Source organism: Alligator sinensis, unplaced genomic scaffold (genome assembly GCF_000455745.1).
Source record: "Alligator sinensis unplaced genomic scaffold, ASM45574v1 scaffold794_1, whole genome shotgun sequence".
NCBI lineage: Eukaryota > Metazoa > Chordata > Crocodylia > Alligatoridae > Alligator > Alligator sinensis.
In genome coordinates, this window is record NW_005842125.1 from 1,029,517 (window position 1) to 1,056,982 (window position 27,466).

General features: G+C 43.1%; 1 protein-coding gene across 1 annotated transcript in view; it reads left to right on the forward strand.

Annotated features, from left to right (window-relative positions):
- The first annotated feature begins 724 nt into the window (after positions 1-724).
- Positions 725-27,466, forward strand: part of HNRNPLL (heterogeneous nuclear ribonucleoprotein L like) — a 30,843-nt gene continuing 4,101 nt past the window's right edge. Inside the window, exons 1-9 of the mRNA XM_006024938.3 lie at positions 725-864; positions 2,413-2,650; positions 12,906-12,991; positions 16,501-16,597; positions 16,695-16,767; positions 20,468-20,539; positions 24,731-24,948; positions 25,473-25,594; positions 26,312-26,513. Of these exons, the coding sequence (XP_006025000.1) occupies positions 2,420-2,650; positions 12,906-12,991; positions 16,501-16,597; positions 16,695-16,767; positions 20,468-20,539; positions 24,731-24,948; positions 25,473-25,594; positions 26,312-26,513 (1,101 nt within the window). The 5' untranslated portion in view covers positions 725-864; positions 2,413-2,419. The remainder of the gene's footprint in view (positions 865-2,412; positions 2,651-12,905; positions 12,992-16,500; positions 16,598-16,694; positions 16,768-20,467; positions 20,540-24,730; positions 24,949-25,472; positions 25,595-26,311; positions 26,514-27,466) is intronic.

The window sequence follows — 27,466 nt, forward strand, 5'->3', positions numbered from 1 at the left end:
AACATTTGCTTTGAAAAACTTTGCAGGAATTATGTGCCCAATTGTATGGTCAGTCTTTCAAAAGCAATTAAATACTGTGGGGGCAGGGGGCTACACAGGGCCTTTAATCACAACATTTTATATAAAAGTAAAGACTACCCCTCCTGCACACAGATCTGAAGGTTTTCAGCCTGTGCTCCATGGGCCCCTGGGGGTCTACAGACTGTCTAAGGGGTCTGTGAAAGATGACTATGATCAATCAAAAGTATGTGAATATCCACACTTGCAATTCAAGGGGGTCCGCACCTCCATTTGAAATTTTTAGGGGTCCGCAAATGAAAAAAGGTTGAAAGTCTCTGGTCTACAGTATGAAAATGACCCATGATGGTTCTGATTCACTAACGACTTATCCGAATCCTCTTCCATTCTGTGTCCCAAACAAAAAAGTTGGCTTAAATGTACTGAAATGATAATTGAAAAAACTAGATAATATACCTGTATCTGAATACATTTTACCTGGCCCGGTTGGGAGATTTGAATCTTAGTATCCCCACTCCTCGCCTTTTATTGTTAACGCAGGAACCCAGACTTGCAAACTAAACTCTTGGTTGGCCAACTGTTTTTACCATGTTTGCTTTAAGCAAAAATTCAGCAAGTTAAAGTGTGACTTGAGACTGTGCGGCCAGGCTGATTAATTATGACTGATTAACTATAGCTGTGTTTCTAGTTGTACATTCAACTCAAAATGTCTTCTTACTTTTGGTAGGATGCAGGCGGAAGTCATCACAAAGTTTCTGTTTCTCCTGTTGTCCATGTCCGAGGACTCTGTGAATCAGTTGTGGAAGCAGATCTTGTGGAGGCTCTTGAAAAATTTGGAACCATATGGTGTGTTGAATTTAGTAAAATCTTGTTGTGGTGGTTCAAGGAAAATGGGCGTGTTGGTGTAAAGTCCCATTGAGAACAAAACTAATTAATTTTAGACATCTTTAAATCTCAGTAAGATCAATAACTTAATATGGTATGCCAAAACAAGTGGGGTAGCATCTCTAACAGAAAACAAGACTAATCAGACTTCAAACTAAGTTTCATTTCTGCACTCTCTGAACTCCTACTTGGTGTTTTACCATTAAGTTTTCAATAGCACAACTGTTCCTGGAATTAACTTCACTGTAACTACATTTAAAAACTATAGCATAGCATTAAGGTTGTTAAAATTAATGCATCTAAATTTGGGATATGCCTAAGTAAAGGCTGTCCCCAGTGCCTGCCCGCTCCTACCTCCCCTTGCCTATTCCTGACTCTGTCAAGGGTCACCCTCCATCTTCCCACATGCCTGTTCCTCTGTACCTCCCTGCTGCTTACTTTCTTCTGTGGGAGGTCTGCTCTGGCTCTGGGGAAGTCTTGGCCCCAGCCTGGCCAGGCCAGAAGCAGCGAGAGCAGTTTCAGGCCTGGCTGGATTGATGCTGGAACTGGAACTGAAGCTTGGGGGGAGTGGTGGGGATGGCAGGCTATGTGGTTTCCCCTGCACTCCCTCTGAGCCACACATTGCGGATCACCCCCATGCCCTACAACCCCACTGCATGGTCTCCCCCATGTGCCCCCTGTCACACAAACCACTCCAGCCTGAGGCAAGCAGTGGCTCAGCTCCAGCTTCAGCTCTGGGCCCTAATGGAAAAAAAACCACCTCATCTTGGATTTGAGTAAATACAATATAGCTCTATTCCAGCGTAACAGTAGACTCCAATGTCGAGTTATTCCAGGAAAAAACAGCAGTAAAAATATGTTGGTTTAACTTATACTAGTATAGGTGTCATGTGTCCACATTTATCCTAGGCTAGCCATCTGCTTGTCTTGGCTGAGTAAATATGGTGTTTTTTCTATCAAAAAGAGAGTGAAATCTGTGAGCTGGCATTTTCCAAGGGTACTTTGAGTTTAAAAAGGTTGAAAAACACTGATAAAGTATGTCAGGTAGCTAGAATGTTGCCTTTTCTTTTTACCTCTAGCATAAAGCTACTCTTCCTCTGTAATGTGTTTTTTGGCATGATATCTTATTGACAGCTTGATCTTTTTGTAATTTGCATTTCAATGTGGTTTACTTAGGTGAAATAAAAATATTTTAAATTTGAATTGGAAGTAAAATTTTTGGTTCGCTATTGTAGCGTGTTAGTAAATTTATATTACATAGTTATGAACATTGCAAACTTCTAATATACATTTTATATTCTGAAAAACCTGTTGCTTATATAAATTACTGATAAATGATTTAACTCTTTGTACAAACTACATTGTACTAGATTTAGGGAATACGAAAATAAATAGTTACTTATTTGGTCTCCCTTACACTTTTACCCAGGGAATTTTGTAGCAAATTAGCCTGTCATTTATGACTGCTAAATGATACATATTGTGAAAACTTTTGTGGTGTTTTTCTAGCTATGTCATGATGATGCCATTTAAACGCCAGGCTCTGGTGGAGTTTGAAAATGTAGAAAGTGCCAAAAAGTGCGTCACTTTTGCAGCAGATGAACCTGTGTATATAGCTGGGCAGCAAGCTTTTTTCAACTATTCTACAAGCAAAAGGATTACTCGGCCAGGAAATACTGATGATCCATCAGGTGGAAACAAAGTTCTCCTGTTATCAATTCAAAATCCTCTCTACCCAATTACAGTGGTAAGTTTCTTTTTTTTTTTTTTAAGTTCAAAACGTTTGCTCATTTTTCAGATGCACCTTTTCTTGTTGTAACTAATGTTAATCTGTGCTGGAAACTGTAGGTACCTACTTCTTAACATGCAGGTAGTTTGGCTATTTTCTCTGTGAAAGCAGCAAATTCAGGTTAAGCATACATGACAAGAGGAATGGTATGGAATAGCAAAATGAGTACTGTAAGAGCTTCAGTGAAATTATTTTAAGAATGTTGATATGGAGCTGGGTTACTGAGACACTGCAACTTAAGTTTTATACTGGGTTTATATAAAGGTTGTGGGAAGAGCAAAGAGAGGCAAAAGAATGCCTTCCCAGGCAAGAATTTCTAAATAAATATTAGAAGGATACTGGGAGGTTATCTTTTAGTTTCTAAGATCCACAAACAACCTGCATTGTTTGCCAGGCTGGGAACTAGAAATCAAAAGAAGATAAAAATATAAGTATAAAGAAAGGACAGTGCATGTCATTTGTGAAGAGCTGTCTTAAGACTGCTTACACGCATTCAAGTATTCTGGGAGACTTCTGGTAGAAAAATACTCAGAGCTGTGCGTACTGACATTCAAATGCTGAGTCCCTGAAGAATGGAGAGCTGGCAAATGCTGATACTGTATAGCCTGTGAACACATCTCAGCATGTTCTGTAGGCTTCCTTAGTCTGCCTGGCAACAGATAGCTGCAGTGCATAGGGCAGCCCTGGTTGGCTGACCCAGGCTGCCTATGGTCAGCCTGTGTTTCCACAATGTAGAGATTGTGAAGGGTGCACGTTATGCTCCCTGTTAGAGCAGCAGAGTTCAGCCAGTGACACAGTGTCTCCCTTGGTGGTTAGGTGGAGTGCTGGAGGGCTGTTCTCTTTTTAGAGAAGCCACAGCGTGTACAGACTCTCCTGGGAGTGATTTAACCATGGGTGTTCCCAGGTTGGGAGAAAAGGACTGAACATCTATACACTTGTGACTTTCTGCTGGGAGAGCAGCAACTGTCCCAGGAGAAACTGTAGATTTTGCCAAAATAGTTTAAAGGAACGGAGCATTTCCAAATTGAGGGAGTGGTAAGCATTAAGGGGGGGGCGGGGAAGAACCAGCATTACCTTTAGGCTGGTTTATTGCTTGTTATGCTCTCTCTCAAATGGTTTTGGTTTAAGTACAAACATCAGTCAGAAAGTACTGCCTCTTATGTCTTTCTCAGTGAAACATTGAAAAATAAATTAACTTGAATAGAAAATGAGTACTACATCATTGAATACACAGTTGTATTTCACTGTGCTTTCCTTCTGTTGATGGCCTCTTTCCCCTGGTGAACAAGGCCACATATTCCAATACTTAAAATTCCTTGTTGCACAGTCCCTGTTGCACAGCTTTTGTCACTTTGCTATGATCTCAAAAATGTTTCTCTCATAGTCCATTCTTCATCCTCTGGGCTGTAGGGAGGATGGGGCAGCACAGTCCATCTAAATGATGATCTCATCATTTGTAGTGCACAAGCTGATGTGTGGGTGAGGGTTGTCATGCGGAAGCAGCAAATCAGACCTGTCCCCATCTCAGTTTCTTCAGGGTCTTGACTTTGTCCTCTGTTTATTGTTCCCTTATGCAAGAAGTCAACAAGAGTTCCCATCCTGTCCATGGCTGGTTTAGGAGATGAAAACTAGGAGGCATTACTTTCTGAATAACGCTTGCAAATGATACTTTGCTTTAAGGAAGCTTTTAGTCACAAATTACCACCCCATGCGAGGGATTGGGGCTGATGCATGGTGGTTTTCAGCTCATGGTCAGTGTGAGAGTTAGGAGTACATGTTTCCATGCCAAGATGGAGGGGATGGCCTGAGAACTAGAGTTCCTGTGATCAGAGGCATCAGAAAAATATTACTAGTGCAGTTAACCAGAAACTGTGACTTTTTTCTTTAACTTCCATAGATGTATCCAACCCTGACTGCACCCATGTTGTGTATGGCTGGGTTGTGCATACCAAACTCTGGATGTCTGAAAAAAACCCCAAAAATCTAATATGCAGGCTTGACTAATGTGCATTAGGTATTTGTAGTCTCTCATTATCTTTTTTGTCAGAAAACTACCTGATACGTTCTGGCATGCTTGTGTAACTTGCTGATGTCAAATGTGCAAGTTTGCGGCACTATTTCAGCAATATTTTTTCAGAGTACCTATTAGTATCTTATCAAGGCAGGTTCATAGGAGCAGAAAACAGGCCAATGGAACTCTCGCAACCGCAGTAGAAGAAAAATCCTAAGTTACATGAGCCTATCCTATACATGTTATGCCAGGGGTCAGCATCATTTTTGGCCAGAGTGCCAAAAACACCATAACTTCCACCCACACCTTGACTTGGTGTGCCAGAAGGAGGGGAGCTGCAAGTGGCTCACTCCTCATTGCTGGCAACTACACGTGTGCCTTGTGGTGGACAGCAGGAGAGGGGCTGGGGTTGTGCTGTTTCGGTTCCTTTCCCACCATGTGATGTGAGGTGCATGTGCACCTGCCACTGCCATGGAGCTGGTGCTGGGGCTCCGGATGCCAGCACAGGTATTTGCAGCCTGCTCACTGCCTGCTGCAGCTGCCCAGAGCCCAGGCTAGCTGTGGTAGGCGGCTGGGAGGCTGCAAACAGCTGCTTGGCACTCTGCAGTCCTGGCACCGGCTTCATGGCTGTGGCAATGTGCGCGTACCTCCGGACGCATGACCAGGAAGGGGCCTGGGGCAATGCAGTCCTGGCCTTGGCCCTGCCTCTGTCCCGCCATCTGTCTTGAGGCACATGTGCAGCTGCTGTTGCCACAGAGCCGGTGCTGGGGTTGCAGAGTCCCATGCAGCTGTTTGCAGCCTCTGGACTGCAGCAGGCCTGGGTTCTGGGCAGTTGCTTCCTGCCACAGAGCCTGGGCTGCTTGCAGCCTCTTGGCTGGCTGCTACAAGCAGTCTGAGCTCCGTGGCTGGGAGTAGTGGCCCAGAGCCTGGGCCGGCTGTGGTGTGCTGAAGAAAATGGCTGTGTGTGCCATGCTCTGTTATGCATGCCAGGGGTTGCCAATCCCTGGGTTATGCAGTTCTTTCGAAGATTTTAATAGCCAGAGTATTGAAATAGTAAGGTGCTACATATTTTTGAAGCATTTTAGAAGTATTTTCTCAGTATTTTCTTAGTACTGTCTAAACTGAGGTGCTTGTGTTTCAAGCCCTGAGGGGTAGGCTATAACTTATTGTGAATAGCAGGTGATTTTGCAAGGAGAAGACTGTTTCATTGCAGCCATTAATTAATTATATTTTCTGTTTAGATTTTGGTTTGCTTCCTCTGCATCTTAGTTTGTGTTGACACAATCTTGTCTAGTGGAATCTTCATTGAATTTCTTGGGCTGATGGTTTTTATCTTTATTAATTATAGACACTTAAAATTTAGCCTTATTTATCTCCATCTGTCTGTGGCATATTCAGCTGCTTTAAAATAACTATATTTATACTATTTAATGCATAATATGATGATTCTGTTGTACATTTATTTTTTTTGTAAGTGTTATGTAAGCCATCTGCTTTTATATTTTAGACGGCTATATACAGGTTACCCTGTGCTAAAATCCACAGGTGTACATGTGGCACCATGTACCATTCAAGTAAAAGCATGCTTAGTGGTACTTGCTCCAATATGCTTTAATTAGCCACATAAATTTAGTCTAGTTCTTAAATAAGTGCATGGATGTGGAGTACAGAATTGAGAAACCTGGTTAGGTATATTTTCAGACTTCTTTACTATATTATTTTACCTCTAGGTTTGCTGTTTTGTGTATTGAAAGTATGTCGTTAAACCTAGCATTCCTCAAATGGCTTTTGAGATCATCTGATTGTAATCTACTCCATACCTTGCATGTTGTTTGATTGTAGGAGGGTTTCTCTTGCAACCCATGAGTGGTTTGAATTCTTACTGTTGCTGTCAGTTTTATTGTAGATGTAAAAGAAAGTGGTAGAAAATAGGGTTGGGTTTTAATTGTTATGGTTGCTTGCAGATGTTATAACCCCCCCCACACAAAAAAAGCACTTTAAACTTTGTATGCTCTCGTGCCACGACCAGCACATGCCCAGAAGAGGCATCTCGTTAGCTGGACCTGACTCGCCCAATGTCTGTATAGATTGGGTATTTTAATGGGGCTTTTCTGGCAGTTTTTTCTAGTAGCTGATTGAATCAGTTTTAGATAAAAGCTCCAAAAAGCCCTGTTGAAGTGCCCGATCTGTGCAGACACTGCGGAGCCAGGTCAAAGTAACATGTTGCTTCTTCTGGTGAAGTGTGTTTTGGCTTTTTTGGCTTGCTTTTTGTTTGTTTTTTTGGGGTGGCAGGGTTAACATCTACAGGTAGCCTGTGTCAAAGATTTGCTGTAAACTGAGCAAATATAACACAGATCACATGCAAGACTAAAATGAAACAGAATTATAATTTAAACCTAACTGTTTTGGCTGTATTCATGATTTTACATGCATTTTCTCCAAGCAGCTGATTCTTAGCCGAATGTTTTAAAAAAAAAAATTGCAGCTGCAGTTTGGATTTGTGGGTAGCAGAAGTAGCAGCTTGTGCTAACAAAGCTTTGCAGAAGCTGATATAAAGTAGTTCTTGGTCTGTATGACTGTAGCCTCGCCTACTTGCAGAGGCTCGGGTGCTGATCCTCTGGGCCCTTCTAGACTGGTTGCAGTAGATGTGAGGCGGACTTGTTGATGTCAGAGATCTTGACTGCTGTGACTTGATGGAATATGCTCACAGTGACAGTTTCCCTGGAGGAACACGCTCCAGGATATATGGCCCTTGTCTGGACAGGGGCCCACACTGACTGTCCCATGCATTGTTATTCTAGCTGTACCTTGTAGCTCTGGGCCTGCTATTTAGGGCCTTAGGCACAATGTAGTCCATCCCAGGCTCGCAGCTGCTAAGCTGTGCAGGGTTACTGTTTACCAAGCTGAGCAGGCAGTTTCTGGTTGAGCTCAGAGCCAGTCCTTGGCCTCATTGCCCCAGTCTATGCTGGTGTCCCCTGGCTGTTATCTGGGTCTCCCCCCAGAACCTCCCAGTCTGATTTGGGGTACACGTGTTTTGCTAGGGTTCACTCCACCTGATGTAGTTGCACCAGAGTCCCATTGAAAGTCAAGAAAACAAGCATAAGTCTGGGAACTTAGCTGGTTCCTCTGCACAACATCTCCCATCATCCTTGTGCAGCCATCACTTTCACTCGACTTTGAGGGGCAAGTGTCAGCCACCTGCTGCTCCACTTGGGAGCCTCTTCCCCTCTGGTCCTGGCTGCTGCTTTTCCCTGCCACAGTCTGTGCTTCTGCCCTTGTCAGGTCCACCGGCCAGATTGCCCCTCTCTGGCCCAAGACTTGGGCTTATGTCGCAGGCTTTAGGTCACCTGACCCTTTACTTTCACTTTCTAGATCATCAGGCTCTATCTGCACATGTATTTAGTCGCTGTCTTCTTTCACATCCTCAGCCTGTGTGCAGACTGGCAGTACCCAGAGACCCACCAGCTCAGACCCCATGGGTACCATAAAGGGAAGGAGTGTGTGTATGTGCAGGGAGAAAGATGGAGGTGAAAATGAGGGAAAAGGGTTGGTGGGGGGGAGGTAGCAGTGAGAGCAAACCCTAAACCACCCAGTCTCCCAATAATGGGGTAGGGACCCCATTACAGTGATATGTAAACACTCATTCACTGGAATGTGCTGATCAGCAGGGATCATGGTTTTCCTTGATAAAAAATGGCAAATTTTCATAAAAATCCCAAAATCTGTGGACATGACGGGGGACACCCACGCCTCCCAGATCTGCAAATCTCCCCACTTCCTCAGCCCCCAGCCAGCTTGGGCACTCCAGCTGGGAGTGGGGAGGCCACAAACCCCTTCCCAGCCAGAGTGCCCGGCCAGATGCAAACCTCTCTGCTCCTCAGCCCCTAGCCAGCTTCCTCCCGCCAGCCCTGCCCACAACCCCCAAGCCCCACTTAACTCCAGCAAGAAGAGTGAGCCTGAATCACCTTCTGGTAAGTGTGAGCATCAGGCTCCGCCCTTCCCCCTCTCCTTTTTCCTCAGGGCAGGGTTAAGGGTGTCCCTTTTGCAAACAGCTCTTGTAGGCTGGAGCTCAGCCAGCTTGAAGAGCTCTTTGCATAAGGGGGAAATCTGCGGGTTTGTCTGATAAAAATGAGAAATCTGTGGTTTTCTCGGTTTTTCCGTAGGAAACAGAAAACCCGGATCCCTGCTGATCAGTAAAGGAGGTTAAAATGACTAATGTTCCCAAAATCTTTTGAAAGACCTATAACTGGACAAAGATCTGACTCCCTATTACGGCTAAATGCAAACTTTTCTTAATGAATTAAGAAAAAACTTAAACTTGGTATATAGCCAATAAGCATTAAAGAAACATTCCTAATCTATTTAGGAATGTAGAAAGTTTAAGGATTTCCTTTGTACACCAGTGCAGGCTTTGCTTGAGACAATCTGCTGCTTCTGGTGAAGTGAAACTTCATATGATTTGAAGGAAATTTAAATTATAATCAGAAAACATGAACAATAGCCATTGATTTGAAAAGTCATAACTAACCAAGACAACTCCGTTTTAAGTAACAAAATTCAATGCTTCCTGTACACTGCTTCTACCACTCTATAAAATAAATAAATATATAAACAAAAAACGTTTCTGAAGTTAAGGAAATCGCTGTTAAAAGACATTCTATGAAAGAAGCTAAAATTGTCTCTGGTTTGTTGTAACATGTTTCCTTACCTTTAGTTTGCTGTCATATCATAGAATCATAGAAGTAGGGTCGGAAGGGACCTTGTAGATCTTCAAGTCCGACCTCCTGCCTGGGCAGGAGGAAAACTGGGCTCAAGTGACCCCAGCCAGGTAGGCATCAAGCTGCTTCCTAAAGACCCCCAGGCTAGGAGCCAGCACCACTTCCCTTGGAAGTTGGTTCCAGATCCTAGCCGCCCTGACTGAAGTAGTTCTTATGGTGTCTAATCTAAACCTACTCTCCAACAACTTGTGGCCATTATTCCTTGTTATCCCAGGGGGCGCTAGGGGAAACAAGGTCTCCCCCAAGCCCTTCTGGTCCCCCCCCTAGTGAATTTATAGACGGTCACAAGGTCCCCCCCTCAGCCTTCTCTTGTGAAGGCTGAACAGGTTCAGGTCCCGTAGCCTCTCATTGTAGGGTCTGCCCTGCTGTCCCTGGATCATGTGGGTGGCCCTCCTCTGGACCCTCTCCATGTTGTCCACATCCCTCTTGAAGTGGGGTGCCCAGAACTGGACACAGTACTCCAGCTGTGGCCTGACCAGTGTTGCGTAGAGGGGGAGGATCACCTCCTTGGCCCTACTTGAGATGCACCTGTGGATGCACGATAAGGTCCAGTTAGCCCTGCTGACCGTGACCTCGCATTGTCAGCCCATGTTCATCTTGGAGTCAATGATGACTCCAAGATCCTTTTCTGCCTCTGTGCTCTCAAGAAGGGAGTTTTCCGTCTTATAAGTGTGCTGCCAGTTACTACTGCCCAAGTGCAGCACCCTGCACTTGTCCGTATTGAAACGCATCCTGTTCTTGTTAGCCCACCCTTGCAACCTATCCAGGTCTTTCTGCAGTCTTTCCCTCCCTACTAGCATGCCCACCTCACCCCAAATTTTGGTATCATCAGCAAATTTGAACAGGTTGCTTTTCACCCTGTCGTCCAAATCGCTGATAAAGAAATTGAACAGTGCGGGCCCAAGGACCGAGCCCTGGGGGACTCCGCTGCCCGCTTCCCCCCAGGTCGAACATGACCCGTCCACCACCACCCTCTGAGTACGACCCTTCAGCCAATTGGCAATCCATCTGACTGTGTAGGCATCGATGCCACAGTCGCCTAGTTTTTTAATGAGGATGGGGTGGTCGACAGTGTCAAAGGCCTTGCTGAAGTCCAGAAAGACGACATCCATGGCGACACCTGCATCCAATTCTTCAGCAGAAGTTAGATGTTTAATTCTGACTAAGTAAAAGAAAGAGCATATGGTTACTTTTCACTAGAATTCTCTGTAGTTGGGGGAAGGGAAAGTGTATTTTGAAAAGTATCTGTGCAGGAATAGTCGTCTATAGGACTCTTAGGTATCTGACAGATACCTATTTGAAGACCAATGGGATCTGAGCCCTGGATCATGATCCTGAGCTCCCCCTGCACCAGCTAGTCGCAGCTGGGTGCCTGACAATCAGCTGACTGTAGGCTGGTTCTAGGGACCCATGGGGCCAGTTCAAGCCCCGTTGTGGTCCCCAGAGCTGGCTGTTGATCAGTTGATAAGGATTGCCCCAGGGGTTGGATCCCAGGGCAGTCCCAGTCTGCCAATGATTAGCTGATTGTGATTGTCCCAGGGCTAGAGCCTGGGAGCAGTCCTGATTAGCTGATTTTTTGGCAGGATTGGGACTGCCCTGAGGTTCCAGCTGGGGGAGGGGAAGGGGGGTTCCTGATCTGCTGTCAGCTGGCAGGAACTGTACTAGTATTCAAGCCTTGAAGGGGTCCCTCCCAGCTGATGATTAGCTGATCAGGACCATCCTGGGGCTTGAGCCCCAGAATGATCCCAGTTACCTGACCCTGGGCAGGATTGAGACTGCCTTGGAGTTCTAGCCCTAGGGGACTCCTGATCTGGCATCAGTGAGCAGAGACCATACCAGGATTTGAGCCCGTGGATGGTTCCTGCCAGCTGACAATCAACTGATTGGGACTGCCAGGAGGCTTCCGCCCCAGAGTGGTCCTGATCAACTGATCATTGCCAGGGACTGGACTGGGGTTGCCCAAAGCACAGGCAGGGGGGAAATCGAGGGGGAGGGGAGGGAGGAGGGAGAAGCCCCCCACATGTGCACATGCAACCCAACCACACACACACACACACACACACAGACCCCCCCATCCCTGCATGCCCCCACCACAAATCCCATACACACCCCACACCCCTCAACCAAATACTCCCCCAACCACATGCACACTGCACCCCCTCCCCTCCCCTCCCAATTTACAAACAATCCCCCCCCTCCCCCCCAAGTAGTGCTTCCTGGGCAAGGGGAGAGACATCCAGTGGTAAAAGTCAGGGGATAGGGAGTGGGACTTCTGGTCCCAGGATGGCATCCAGGGGTCAGGGCACCTGTCAAGAGATGGGACTACCCTTGTGGCCCTTGACTCTTCACCCAAACTTGTCAAGCAGCCCTCTAGCTGAAATAATTGTCCATCCCTGATCTCAGTTAAGCAGCTTTGTGCCTGTTGGTAAATACTAGGTTACTTTCTTTCACCTTGCCAGTGATTTAACTATTTAAAAAAAAAAAAGGCTTTAGATCTGGACCAACATGTCTAAGAACAGATAGTTTTGATAAATGAAAGAAGAGATTTTTCCCCTCTTCCTTTTCCAGGTCCCTTGGTGATGTTTCACCCATGTGTATGACCATATGTATGAGCTTTGATACCTAAAGTGAGCAAAATAAGGGGTGTTACAGTCTCAGAGCTACTTCATTGTAGGTATATCCCTAATGCAATGTAGCCATGTATTATGGTGTCTTGAGCATTCCTCATGTACATTTTAGAGCAGGGGTGGGCAAAATGCGGCCTGCCAGGCCATTCTATCCGGCCTGTGGGGCCCCTAAAAAATTTAGAAAATTAATATTAGTCTGCCCTGGGCTGCCTGTCATGCAGCCCTCAATGGCTTGCTGAAACTCAGTAAGCAGCCCTCTGCCCAAAATAATTGCCCGCCCCTGTTTTAGAGGGATTGCCTGGATTGCAACTTTGAAAATAGTCCTTTCATAAATTATGATTTCAACTTTGAATTTCATGAACTACAAAAACACTTTTTTGCTATATCTGTATTCATTGAAGGGACAGGAGAACCACCTGTGTTGACTTTGTTTTTGATGTATATATTAAGATTTCTCCTTTATGTTCTAGCTGAGCCACATTCTCAGGTGAAGTCTGTTCGGTTTCAATTCATAAACTCATGGGTTAGGTAATTTAACTCCCTTGTAGGGATTTGCTTACTATAGGAATTATCTATTTTCTTTGAAGAGGTTTGATAGTTAATTCTGATACGGTTACTTAAGGGTAATTCCTAACCTCAGGATGAACATTCAGCACCAGTGAATGTTCTGAGTGGGGAAAAAATAAAAAATCTTATTTGAATTTTAAATTTTGACACCATGAAATTTAATCTGAAGATACTGTATTTACATTTCAACACACTCTCTCTTTTTTTTTTTTTCTTTTTTTTTTTAATAGGATGTCTTGTATACAGTGTGCAACCCTGTTGGAAAAGTACAACGTATTGTTATATTCAAGAGAAATGGAATACAAGCAATGGTTGAATATCCTTTTATTGGTACTTTGCATGTACTTTGCTACAGATGTCATTTAAATATGAGAATATTTAGGAAGGTTTCAGTTTATTCTTCAGCTTCAAATATCTTATAATTCAAAAGCAAGGCACTGTTGCTTCCAAAGCATGCTGCAAATGAACTTGTGCCTAAATATTTTGTGAAGGACTGCTGCCAGTAGAATTTTTGTCAGGAATGTTATATAACTTGTTAAAAGAAACCCCTAAAATTACTGGAATGAAAGATGAAATCACTTTCCTATTTGTACAGATATTGCTGCCAAGCATACAAGCAGTTTAATAGTTTCTGCTGTTTTTAGGGGTGTTGCATACTAAAGGTAAGTGTTGTTATTTAAAAAAAAAAAAAAAAAAAAAAATTTAGTTACAAACTCAGCATTGGTAAGAATGTTCTGGGGCACTTGTTGGAAATTATTTAACTGTTACAGCACTGGTCTAGTTGACTACCTTTTGAAGAGGTACTTCTCTCTTTCAGTTGTGGCTTGTATAAAATACTATGCTTAATCTAGTTTAAACTGTCTTTACAGAGAAGAAACATTCTTTCCTCAGTGTTAGCTCACCACTTAATATACTACTTGCCACTGTGAATTTAAGTGAAAGAAACAGCTGTGACTGAGAATAGTTAATAGATTATGGTACATATCAAGGTCCAAAGTCCGATATGACTGAATCTTTATAGCATTCTAGCAATCATGTCTATGGAGGCTGATTTCTTCCTCCACTGTCCTGTTTCTGCTTCTTGGCACAAGAATGAAATGTCTGGCACAAAATTTGCTCTCTGGCTCTTAATGTGCCTTTCAGAGAACCACAGATATTACCAGTCTGTTGGTGTTCTTGGGCTGAGTGCATGGAGAACTAAACTGAGGGTCTCTTCAGTAACTTGCCAGGGATACAAGCTGTACTTAACACCAAAACAAGGAACTAGTTGCTGCTGTTTGTCTTTAGTACAGAAGTTAGACTTTGAAGACTATGCACCCCAACAGAGAATGGTTTATTTTGCTATACAAAATTATTGCATGTTTATGATAACCAATGTTAATTGGATTGGGTAGCTCACTGCTGGATAAGGTATCTTCTACAGCCTGCAACTCTTTGTTAAAGATGAGGGGTACTGTAAGTGTTTTTTTCCTCCAGTATTGTGGCTGCAAATTTTGCTCGACTCTTGTCTGTCTGCTTAAATTCTGCAACATTCCATTATTTAAATGAAATTTTTAACGTGCAGTTGCAGAGGACATTGCTAAGTACAAATTGATGGAGTGGTGTAAGCAAGTAGTCTGAAACAGTAGCATTAAGGGTGTCTTTTGCCCTTACCACACGTTCAGGTGTATGTAGCTGTAACTCTGAAACCCAGTGCTGATAATTTCAGTATTACCATCCGTTTCAATGCTGCTTGTTTTTGCAGAAGTATCTAGCTAACGCATCTCCTGTGCTTGCAAAACAGTTTCCTATACTTGCTAGAAGCTCTAATCAGTAAATCTTTCCGTTGCATGTAGCAAGTTCTGCAGGGCAATTACACATTTTCAATACATTACACTTTTCTCCACAGAGATGCAGAGTTAATATAACAACACACAAGGAAAACTGTATAGAACTTTTTAATGATTCATTTGGTTAAATCCTTCATTAGAATGTCTCCTGGAATGGAGTGCTGATGAATCTAGGCATTATAGGGCTGTGCGAAACTGCTATGTTTCAATTCAGTTTCGAATTCGGCCGTTTCGGAGGACAGTGGTTTGTTTCAGTGTTTTGGATCACTGTCTTGTTTCATTTCGGCCGAATCTGTTTCGGATATTCAGCTCCCCTGAATCTGTTTTAAATGGGCTGCAAGGGAAGCTTCGCACAACCCTACCCAACCAGGCAGGGCCTGGAGCTGGGGACTCCAGGCTCCCAGTGTGGAGCAGGACAGGGCTGCGGGTCACTTGTCTTGGGGAGGGGGAGGGCTGCTGCCCTCTGTGCAGGTGTGGAGACCCTTACGTGGATCTCTGATCCGTCACACTGGGTCACGGGGCAGGGAAGCAACATAGAGTGGTGAGCCAGTCTGCTGGTCCCTGCTGCATGACTTGGCTCCTCAAGGAGGAGAGATCTGTGCCTGGGGGTCCCCTCACTGCCGCTGCCCACCCCACGCTGCCCCGGCAATGTGGGACTGTGTGGGGCGGGCAGTGGCGGCGAGGAGATCCTGGTGCGGATCTCTGTTCTCTGCAGAGCCAGGTCACGTGGCAGGGACCAGCACTGCCCTGCTGTACAACTTGGCTCCAGAAGGAGCAGAGATCCGTGCCAGGGATTCCTTGCTGCCGCTGGCGAGGAGCCCCCAGTGCTGATCTCTACTCCCTGCGGAGTCAAGTTGCACAGCAGGGCAGCAGCGTACAGCTGTTTCCCTGCAAGCCCAGCTCCGAAACGGAAATGTTTTGGAAAATTTCAAAAACGTTTTGGATGCCATGTTTCATTTTGAAGATGTTTCTGAGTCTTCTGTTTTAATTCAGATTCAGTGTTTCGGGCACTGAAACAGCCCCAAATACCTCCAAAACAAAACGGCTGCTGAAATTTCACACAGGCCTACTAGGCAACCTAGCACTGTATATCACTAAATACAGGAGGATTGTGAATCGTGCACTGGGACTCTGCAGGCTGTTCACATGCTTTTGTGTTTAGCTCCCGAGAACTGTAGTTATTTGTGGGGAAACAATAGTAGTCTGAAACACCACAAGAGCATCTCTTGTAGGCTTATCTGCACTTCTGGATAATGGAATTAATGTAAGCTCAGTAATGCCTCAGTTGCAGCACCTGCCACCTAGACTGTCCTGTTTGGGTGTTTTGCTTGTAAAAGTTATTAAGTTCCTTTTTTCCTGATTCAGTGAAGGAATTCTTGTCTTGGAAAGGAAGACCTATTTAATCTCTCCTTCCTGTGTCCTAGTTTCTTGCATAAAGTAACTGAATTTATGACTCCTCAGTCCCAACCTTTTATTACCTGCATTCAAAGTACTAAGGGAAGATACTGGCCTCTGCTCTTTTTCAGCAGTCCATTTTTAAGCCTTTTTCTGCTGGCTTTACAGTCATTTACTGAACTTGTCAATAACTCATTACGTGTGCTGATAAAACTTGGCTGAAATGGCCCTTCCAGACTCACTCTGAACTGTAGTGTGTCTGCCTTTTTAAAGTTAGGTAAGCACACAGAAACTTGTAGAAGTAAACTGAGGCTTTTATTGTACTTGTATTAGCCATAAGTAGAATGAGTCTGTTTAAAGTGTTAGAAATCTCATCCTAAACTTGTTGCACTTCAAAAGTAGACAAGATGTGGCTTAGGCTGATGTTGAGAATGTGGACAGCCAAAGCTTTTCTTGAGTACTAAACAGGTCGACCTTTTTAGATGCCTCATTCCTGGCAAAGTATGTGTAGGTTATTCTAAAACATCTTAAATTGTCTCTATTTTGAGAGGGAGGAATCTTTACTTTAAACATTTTTTTAAAACTCCTTAACACAATACACATTTGAATCTGTTCTCTGTGCCCAGAAGGCTAAGGCAGCACTCAATGGAGCAGACATATATGCAGGATGCTGTACTTTAAAAATCGAATATGCAAGGGTAATGCTCAGATCTTCTCTAGTAATAACTTTACTACCAAAATGCATAAGCTCCAGACTTACCTTGTGTTTGTTTTAATTTTACTTTGTTTAAACAGCCAACTCGACTTAATGTCATTAGAAACGACAATGATAGTTGGGACTACACTAAACCGTATCTTGGCAGAAGAGGTAGGTTTTCATATATTATAGCTGTAAGTGGTTAACTGCGTTAAATACTGTACTGTATACATGGTTAGGTTGTTTAATGCAATAGTCCTTTCAAACAAGCCATTGCTGGTGAAGGCTGTGTTGCAGAGGCCAACCTGTAATCCAGGAAATAACACTGAACATTAGTGCCCCCTACTGGTGTATATCTGAGCTATTTAGTTCAACAAGGAGCCCACACATGCAAGCACGTTTGCAGTTCAAGGACTTGCATTTCTCCAAGCAGCTCTCTCTCTTTGGAGGGGAGGAAACTGATACAGACTATTCCTTACAAACTACAAACTTGCACACTGCTTCTCTTTGGAAAGGACTTTTTCCCTTATGTTGGACAAGGCATTAAGAAGGATAGAGGACTTCAGCAGGCTGACTCTACACTTCATCATGCACCACATCGGCATCAGCAAAAGCCCTCTGAAAATCTCAGACTTGCAACTCACTTTGTCTGCATACTGCATGCATCACCACCACCAGTTTTTAAAGGAGGACACTTACAGTACTTCAGATTTGCATGGGATGAATAAATACCATGATAGACTGTACCCATTTCTGTTCAAGTGTGTATGTATACTGATCTTAACCCTAGAATTACAACTGCAGAAATTAAGAACCTCCATAAAATGGAAAAATCCCAACTCCTGTTGATCTCATCTACAATGTTGTAATCTTCTTATGACTTGTTGTATTTAAAAGAACAGCACATTCAGTCTCTACAGTGTAAATATTGTCTCAAGTAAGTAAATTAGAGGAATAACATGTATAGAAAATTGGGATTGATCAATATGCTATCAAATAAGACCCCTCAGCTATATTTAAATATTTGGAATAGGGAGTTGCACGCTTGGTGCACATGTAACTTGTCTCTTGGATTCTTGCATGTGAAAATAAGTCAGAGCATAAGTCTTACAAGTGAAAATTATGCCTAAAATGTAAAAGAGAAACTGCTATGTAGCCTGACTTCTGTAAAGTGTTTCAATTTTTTTTGTAACTGTTCAGTGACTTGTGTTAATATTTTTTCTATATAATGTAATTTTAGAAATTAGATATGTATAACATGGAGTTAGAGTCCAATTTAAGGTAGAGTATCTTCAGAGTCTTATACAAAGGTGAGGGTTTTGACTTCTTTCTGAAATATGCTTCAAAGTTAACTTCAGAAATTCTGAGTTTGTAAAATTGTTGTATAATTGAAAAATGCAGGTTTTGGATTTTCAGAATTAAGTTCTTGTAAAAGGTTAACAAGGGAGCTACAGTACTGGTTGGCAGCTGGTAGAATCTCACTATTTGAACCAAAATTCAGAAATTAACTCAATTTCCTGGCTGCTTAATGCAAATAAAATTGAAGTTGTCAGTAACTTAAAAGCATAGAAACTGAAAGGGGCATGGGGAGGACCAAAAAGACTAATCGCAGCATTGGTTTCTTAACCATTACAAATTTTACTTACTTAAGGAAATATGAAAACTTTCATGTGAAGTGATTTGGCTTACAAAAAATAGAGGTTCAGGGACTACACGTTTCTCATTTCTCACTCTACTAGGGAAACTTTTCACATGTTGAGGTTGCTTTATTTTATCCCAAAATTCACTGATCTGCTGTTCGCTTGTTTTTCTTTGAGCTGAGTTGCTGGAATCTATTTCTCTTATTTTTGTGATATTACATCACTTCATACCAGATGTATACTTTTCAGCTAGCCTTGTAATGGTAGTGTTATGCCTGTGCCGCACACTATCTTTGATCAAAAAACAATAAATAGTTGAGTTATGCTTCCCAGAAATAGTTTTTATCCAGTGAAGCATACACAAAGCAAGTACTGTGCACAAATAAAACTGAGCTCTGATCCAAGTACTTGCTTTTCATGTTTTATATAAGCATGCTTACCATGCATCCTTCATGGAGTACAAAAGAAATGCATTTTTTCAGTTAATTCTCAGGAGCTTAAATATTTTCAGGCCTCTCCATAGTTATAAACTGTGTGCACATGCACGTTCTCACCGTCTCTCCTCTCCCAAAAGCATTCCTCGACCTGTGCAGGCTTTCTAAGGAACGTGTGCAGATATGAGGGAAATGTATTTATAGGTAGCATGTAAACTGTTTTGTTTTTTTTTTCATTTGGTTGTGGAAATATGTTGGCTTCCTCTGGTTACCAAAGGACTGTACCCTTTGATGTGCCATTTGCTTTGAGACAAGGTTCTCAAGATATTTCTTAGAGCTGTCTAACAGCTGGCCACTCCATCTGCACAGGGTCAAGAAAATAGATCCACAGGCTAGAATTTTAAACTCGTTTTTCTGAAAGAACTATGGAAGTGACTTAATTTCTTACCTGTATACTTTATACCATGTAATAAATAGTTAAAATGAGCAGTGAGGGAGCTTTGGACTGCTAGTGAATGGTAGGGGTATTGTTGTGGGGGGGGGGGGGGGGGGGGTGTTTTTGTCACTCCCCATCCTGGATTTTCTTCAAAACTGTTTTTAAAGTAAAATCCCCAAGAGGCAGAACTAACATAATTTGGGCAATTTTACTTCATATGAAGTAAGAAAAGTAGTCTTGTCTCTCTGTAGCCAAGTGTTCTAGGAACGCTGCTGTCTGCCTTAGGCTTTTATTTGCAGCATAATCATCTAGCCTCAAAGCTATCCTCAACATTCTTGGCAGAAAGATGCATCCATTTCCCATGTCCCACTGAGTACTGTCACAGAGGGTTAAGCTCAGGAGTTCAAACTGCTTGGGAAAAACTTCTCAGGCATTGGGGTAGAGATCAGTCATGCTTAAATATTTGTACTAATTATAACAAACTGATCAATATTTCATCACACTTTTAGAATGTGGTGCATCAAGGACTAATTTATTAACCAAAATGGGTGAGAAATGTTCTACTCTCACTTACCAAGAAAAGTTGGAAATTCATATTTTTTTCTGGGAATTGCTAAGAAAATTAAGTAGAACTCTACCTTTTGGAAACAGTGCGCTGCTTTCATCCAGTCCTGTTGATCCCTTGGTTAACTTTACATGATCTAAAACAGGGTTTTCTCAAAGGATTGTCCGTTATTGAAGATTTTATTCAGTAACATTGCATTGTAATTGAAAATAACGTTGTGCATCATGAATAATGCAGTAATGTACAGTCCTTTCAGCATTCCCAGAAATCAATAGGTGTTCATGTAAATATATGTACACAAATGTAATGCTCTCTGTTTACTGATTGTGAAACCATGTAATACAGGTTGTTGTTGGCTTATGCTGAAACTTCTTGAAAGAAGCCCACTTTGAAAATGTGTTGCTGTTGAAGCTAATAGTATGATTCAGGTACTGTCTTTCACAAGTACTGCTTTTAAAACTTGTTTTAAGACATGCATAGGTAAATCCTACTCTCTGGTGCTATCTGTAATATTATGTGACGTCAACTGCAGAACATTATCAAGTATTCCTATAGATTTAAATTGTCTGCACATTCTCTTTTGCCAAAAATCTCAACTTTAAGTGAATTTTGTTATACAAATGGCAGCCTCTTAACTTCATTCTATGATTTACATCTGGCCTTAAAAACTGATTTTCTTAAAGTTAACCAGATATCAAGTTATATTTTCACTTCTTAGATGAAATTATAAATATCCTGATTTGAGAATTCAGGTGTGCACTTGGTAAAACTACTTTTTTCCACCCCCATATCTTAGACAGAGGGAAGGGCCGCCAGAGGCAAGCTATTTTGGGAGAACACCCTTCATCGTTTAGACATGATGGCTATGGTAAGTAACAGAATGACAAGTAGTCTGTGACTTTTCACTTTTTTTTTATATGGTGGAATTACAAATTTTTCTAGGTTGCATAGAAAAGCATAGTGAACACATAATAGTAGATAGACTTCTGTAGAGTTTCTGTAGTTTAGTGTAGTGCTACAGTTGCTACTGTCAGTCCATGAGTTAAAGATGTTCATGATGTTATGAAACCTATTGGGGTCTATAACACTAATAACATTTTTCTTTAAATTATACCGTCTTATCCCACTGGTTCAATTACTGCTTTAGATGGTATCATCTGTAAGCTGTCATCACGCTAGGCAGTGACTAGAGGACATGTACCAGAAAGATTTCTTTCTTCTAAACAATGCAGCTCAGCATGAAAAAAAACTTGGCAATATGTAGAGTATTTGTTACACCGATTGGTTTCAGAAAACTATTGAACTTCTGTATTTAACGCAGCTAGTTATTTCACTTTTCCCTTGTAATATCCCTGGTGCTCTTCTTCCTAATGTGTCTGAGTTTGGCAATATGTTACTGTGTAGGCAGACACTTTGGAATTATTGCAATGCCCTTAGTCTGTTTGTGCAAATACTCTTCTGTAATTTGAGGTGTACAGTCTTTACGAAATGCAGAGAGGTTTAGGGGCTGAGATCTTAATGTGGCTTCCTGTATTTCTTCTATAAAAGCTTAATTTGCATATATGCATTAGTCATTTTGACCTTTAGAAACCAATCTTTGTTGGTTACTGCTTCTTTTGCCAGATCAAGTATAAGTAGAAAGTTGATGAACATTGTATAATTTTATTTTCTGCCAGAGGCAAAAGTTCTTGTGGGTGATTTATCTTTTAGTGGACCAGTGCATGGTTGGGGTAGACTTAGACAAGCTTTTGGGTATCACACCACCATTCTTCAGGTCTCCCAGAGGGTTTATTTTCTCTTGGAGGCCTTCAGGCCTTGAGAATTCAAAATATTTCAGTTTGCTCTTAACCACATGTCCCTTTTTTTCCTCTAACATCTCATCAAACTTCAGTTGAGTTTCTTTTTCCCTCTTTCAATGGAAGCTGTTTTTCATGGGTAGCACTAGGTCGTCTCCTTTTTCTTCCTCCTTTTCTTGATGAGCCTGCAACAGGACTGTTTCTGAGAGCGGCTGTGACCCTCCCCTGCTGGCAAAACATCTCCTGCCCCATTCTGGCTTCTCCTGTCCTTTTTCTGCCTCACCTGCCATGCCTTGAAGGATATTATTGTAGGCCGCCTCAGGGCCCTAGAGTGAGCTTCAGTTTACCTCAGCTTGCTCTTTAACCAGATCCCTAGTACTCCTTGATCCTGTTTCACAGCCAGGGTGAATAGGATCTGGAACCAACTTCCAAAGGAAGTGGTGCTGGCTCCTACCCTGGGGGTCTTTAAGAGGAGGCTTGACAGTTACCTAGCTGTGGTTATATAAGCCCAGTATTCTCTCCTGCCCAGCGCAGGGGGTCGGACTTGATGATCTACTTAGGTCCCTTATGACCCTACATCTATGAATCTATGCTGACACCACTCTTGCCTTCAGGCACTAAATTATGGCCTTCCTAGTCCTACACATGCCTTAGGGCAGTGTTTCTCAACCCGTGAGTCATGAACCAAAAGTTGGTCATAAGAACATACAAAAGGGTCATGAACAAACTTTAAAAATGGCTCTTTAAAGGAGAAAAATATGGGAAACCATGGCTTTTCCCTTGCAGGGTGCAAGAGTTCCAGTCTGCTAGGTGCTACTTGGAGCCCTCCATGCCCCACACACCCATCCCCTGCCCCCACATTTGGGGGCTGGGCCCAGGGAGCAGCAGGTCAGGAGTGAGGGGCATAGGGTTGGGACTGGACATTGATATTTACAAGTGGGTCCTGGCACAAAAAAGGTTGAGAACCACTTAGAGCACAAGTTTATTTTAGGGGCAACAGTTTTGGCCTCCAGCCACATCCATAGCCATGTCCATGCCTCACAGAGTTGTAACTTGAATTTCTTTCATGGGGTCTCCTTGGCCTTGCCTCCTTTTACACTGGGCCCTCTGACCCTGTCCTCTTGTGCTCTGAGCCCCTAGCCTTGTACTCAGTTCAGCCCCATGAGTCCATAACTCTTGCAGAGTTACTGTCTGCAAGCTCTAGCTACTCAGCTTTAGCCCTAGGCAGCTCTGTGCAGCCTACCCCATCCTTGACCCTTGCAGGACTCTCTCTTGACCTTAACCTCCTGTACTGTAGGGTGCCACACAGGCACCCCACCTGTGGCCTCCACCACACCCAAACTTTCAGTCAGAATGGATACAGAAACATAAGCAAACTGCTTCAAACTGAAACCTACACTCTTCTCTTGGGCACTGTCTCTCAACAATTCATACTCCCCTCTTATCTGTCTGCTTCCAGCTCTCTGGTGCATTGGATGCCTCTGGGTCTGTTTCTGATAGCATTACTCACCAGGGGCTTCTCTCCTGCCCACTCTGATTTAGGAACTCAGCTTATCTCCTGGGGCTCTACCCCTTCTGGTCAGGTGTTCCTGATCAGCCTGAGATATGGCCCATCCATCCACTCAATGAGCAGTCTGTTCTCCTCTGCTACGTTTGACTTAGCTAAGCTTCAGTCCTTCCTACCTGTCTGGAGCTTTACCCTGTTTGCCTATTGCCAGGCAGCAGTCCCAAGTAGCTACAGGCAGTCCTATACTGGGTTTGTGCTGGCACACCTGGTTGCACCTGTGGACCGACCCCCATATCGCATATCTGGGCCTTGGGTTCAGAATGTCAAGCACCACTGATCAACATTATTCTTGGCCTCATGAGAATGGAGGATCCTCCCCATAGTACTTTGGGAAATACTGGGGGTTTTTTTGTTTTTTGTTTTTGTTTGTTTTAAAGCTCTAGCTAGATAAATGAATGACTAGTGACCGAAGTGTTTTTAACAATTCTTGTGAAAGCTTTATTTGGTTCAGCACTTGCTGAGCAACTAAACTGTGACTTATGAAGTTTAACCCTTGTGACAGCTGTCACTTTGCTTCCTGATAAATGTCACTTTAACTGGCAGTGGAAAATGAGGTCACCTGGAGCTGTGTATTAATGCTGACCCTTGAACACATGTATTCTTGAGTTAGCTCATAGAAAGCTGCCCTCCTTTACCAGTCTCCTACAGGCCCTCAAACAAAACTGCACTACCTCTGGACTATTAGACTCTCTTCTAGAGTTTGACTTTATTTTTTCCGTTATGGCAGGGGTGGGCAAAACAAAGATCTGGCCCACCAATTGATTGTATCTGCCCCATGGCGCTCTGCATGGGGCTGAGCCCTCCCCGGGACAGCTTGCGCCATGTTCCCACCTGCACCTGCCCATGCCTGCTGATGGCACTGCCCCAGCCCTGGCCAGCAGATGCAGCTTCCCAGTGGGGCTGCCTTTCACCCACAGATGGCTGCACATCATGGTGGGTGGGTGGAAGGGACCTAGAGCCCTGTGTGCTGGTGTAGGGGTTGCCTGGCTGCAGCTTCCCTCTCACTTGGCTGGGTGTGTGGTGCCCAGTACGCACCCCTACTGGAGTGGTGCAGCAGGGGGAGGAGGAGGAGCCATGAAAGACCATGGGGAGCTGAGCAGTACCCAGCTTGCAGCTCTGCTGGGAAGCTGTGCGTCCTGGCTGGGGCCATGTAGGCAGGAACATGGTGCAGGCTGCCCCAGGTGGAAATGGGTGGGGCTTGGACCCATGCAGAGTACTGCAGGGGCAGTCATGGGCCAGATTTCTGGGAGGGAGTGGAGGACACACAACACCACACCCGCACCATCTGGGTGAGCTCTGCTGCACACACCTTCGGTCCCTACCCCCAGCTGGCTCTCTGGACCTAGCATGCAGTCAGGCCTACAACACCCCTCCTCATCCCCCCCCCCCTTGCAAATTCACCCCTCCAACACACCCACTCACTCCACATTCTCTTTCCCCGCCCCCCCTGCCCAAAGAGTAAGACTTTATTTTGAGCTACTATGCAGCTGCCTCTATACACTACTAAAAGCTCAACCAGGGAGCAGAAAAACTGTAAAATAAAATTAGAAGGCTTGGTTTGAATTGGGGAAAAGATCAAATGATATTTTACTTAGAAAACTAAAATTCCTCTCTAGATCAAGCAATGTGTATCTGAGCATCAATCCATTGTAAATTGATGAGAGTTACAGTTAACAATGTCTTGTAATTTCTGTAGGATCACATGGTCCATTGTTACCTTTACCCAGCCGGTACAGAATGGGATCTCGAGATACACCAGAGCTTGTTGCTTACCCACTGCCTCAGGCTTCTTCCTCTTATATGCATGGTGGCAATCCTTCTGGCTCTGTTGTCATGGTCAGTGGGCTGCATCAGTTAAAGATGAACTGTTCAAGGGTCTTCAACCTGTTCTGTTTGTATGGAAATATTGAAAAGGTAAGGCATGTGTTATTAGCAGCTTCATTTATGTATGAGATGCATGTGCTGCCCTTCCTGAGAGAGGCTCAGAGCAGCTTTCAGTAAAGACAAAATAACTTACAAAAGCAGAATAAAATCAAGTAAGTAAAACAGACTCCCTCCCAAAATTTCAAAAGGAATCCACCCTAGCTGCTCCCTTGCTTCTCACCTAGGAGATTGTGTGCCTGCCTGTCCCACCAACACAGCCTTATTTCCCAACCTCTGTTTGTTCTCTCCATAAGAGAAAACATTTTTCTTCCTATATTCCCTCGCCTTACCAGGGGAACTCCACCCTTTTTTCCCCATGTCCCTCCAAGTCTGTGCTTAAATTTAGTCTGTCTAATTTAAAACGTAGTGGGTGCAAACAGCTTATTTTCTAAGTAGTTATTGATACTGATAGTGGTTGAAGTGGGCAAAGAGTATATTTTTCTTATAATTTGCAGAATTCTTACAGTAATGGTATCCTTTGAGCTGCATTGTCATTTACTCCTGAACTCTTTCAGGTGAAATTTATGAAGACTATTCCTGGTACAGCATTGGTAGAAATGGGTGATGAATATGCTGTAGAAAGAGCTGTCACACATCTTAATAACGTCAAGTTATTTGGCAAGAGGCTTAATGTCTGGTAAATATACTATTTATCACGTTAAAGGTTCAGGTGGATGTAATTTAACTGCACATGATTCAGCTGTTTAACAACTTTATAAAGACTTTTCAGATTCTTTAGCACAGTGATGCTTAACCTCCAGCTCACTTGGAGAGCTGTGGCTATTAACATTGCCACCACACCCCTGCTGCCAAATTTCTGAACCCATATGGAGTTCTGCAGGCTGGATGATGTAGCCCTACACGTGGGGTCTGGCATGCAGGGCTGCACCTGTAAACTGACCCCACGTGCCAAACCCATGCACTGGACCCAGCCCATGGACTGGTCCTGTGCCACTCACTTAGCCTAGGAGGCTAGATTGGTTGAGCACCACTGTTTTAAATACTAGCTAACAAAACTGCAGAATATGACATCAGTAAAAGTGGTTGAATGTTAAATGTAAGAATATTATGCTGATCAGCTGTACATGCAAATATAGTTTGTTTTTTTAACAGCAGAAATCTGAGAACAATAATATGCAGAAACTTAGCTAATGAAAATATATCCATTAACATATTTAGCTGTCTTTCTTCCACAGTTAAACATGGAAACCAAGGTCCAAATCAACTTAACTCCTCTTTTCAGAAGTGAATACCATTTCTTTTGTTCTTGTCTATGTAGTTTGTGTGCAAAATGTACAGTTAAATGTTTCATTTAGAATGCAGTCTTTCTTAACTTTGTATCTTTAAATCCCAGTGTGTCCAAGCAGCACTCGGTAGTTCCCAGTCAAATATTTGAGTTGGAGGATGGTACAAGTAGTTACAAGGATTTTGCCATGAGTAAGAATAATCGCTTCACCAGTGCGGGCCAAGCATCCAAGAACATAATTCAGCCCCCGTCTTGTGTGCTGCATTACTATAATGTCCCACTGTGTGTGACTGAAGAAACCTTCGTCAAGGTAGGAATCATGCTGCTGTAACGCATTTAAATTGGGGTACTGCAGTCTTGCTGTGTACTTTAAATAAGAAATAACTGGGGAAAGTATGCAGTAATTTGGCCAGTATTGATGCTTGAAACAGGGGCAATTACATGCTGTACAGAAAGAGGCCACTTTATTTTTGCATCGTCTGGCATTGCTCCCTTTGCAGGAAATCTGTTCAGGCGAGCTGTGAAAAGATCTTTATGTACTTGTTTTCCTAAACATAGATGTATTCACAGTCAAAAAAAGAGAGAGCAAGAGGCCATGCAGTCTGTGGTTTGTGTAGTCCTCTATGGGTGAAATGAGATGAATAAAAGCATGACTACAGTTTGCAAAAGATGGTAGAGAATTTAATATGAGATTGTTCTCGTTTTCTCTCATGGTTGCTTAATTAGTTTTCTTGATTCTTCTCAAAGCTTACAGTCCTTCACAAGAATAATATGCATCTCCAGTCTTTGTAATCCCGGTCTGTGGTGTTTGCATTGTAGCATTCTCCACAAGATAGTGAAATTGTATGACACCGATAATGTAAACGTTATATTTATATTATATATTATTGGTGGCTTATTTTAAATTGTACCAATCGTATTGTACCTCTTAAGGTCATTAAAATTCTAGTGCAGCTCAGAGGCCTTCCACCAGGATTGGGCCTCTCTTGTGCTAAATACAGTGGAAGAGAAATTCAGTCTCTGTCTCGTAACGTTTCTAACAGAAGACTGCTACAGTTTTCCACAACAGTTTTTCGCATATCACTGGAAACTCTGGGAGACTGAACACTTTTTGGTTTGCAAGCCTGCTCCTCAGGCAATTTACTAATACCCTTTAATGTTAGCAAGTGATTATTATCTTTCAAGAAGGAAAAGATCTTTATTTTTCTCTAGTGTGAAATTCCTTTAAACTAAGGCAGAGAATACCAACTAAAAATCTTATTC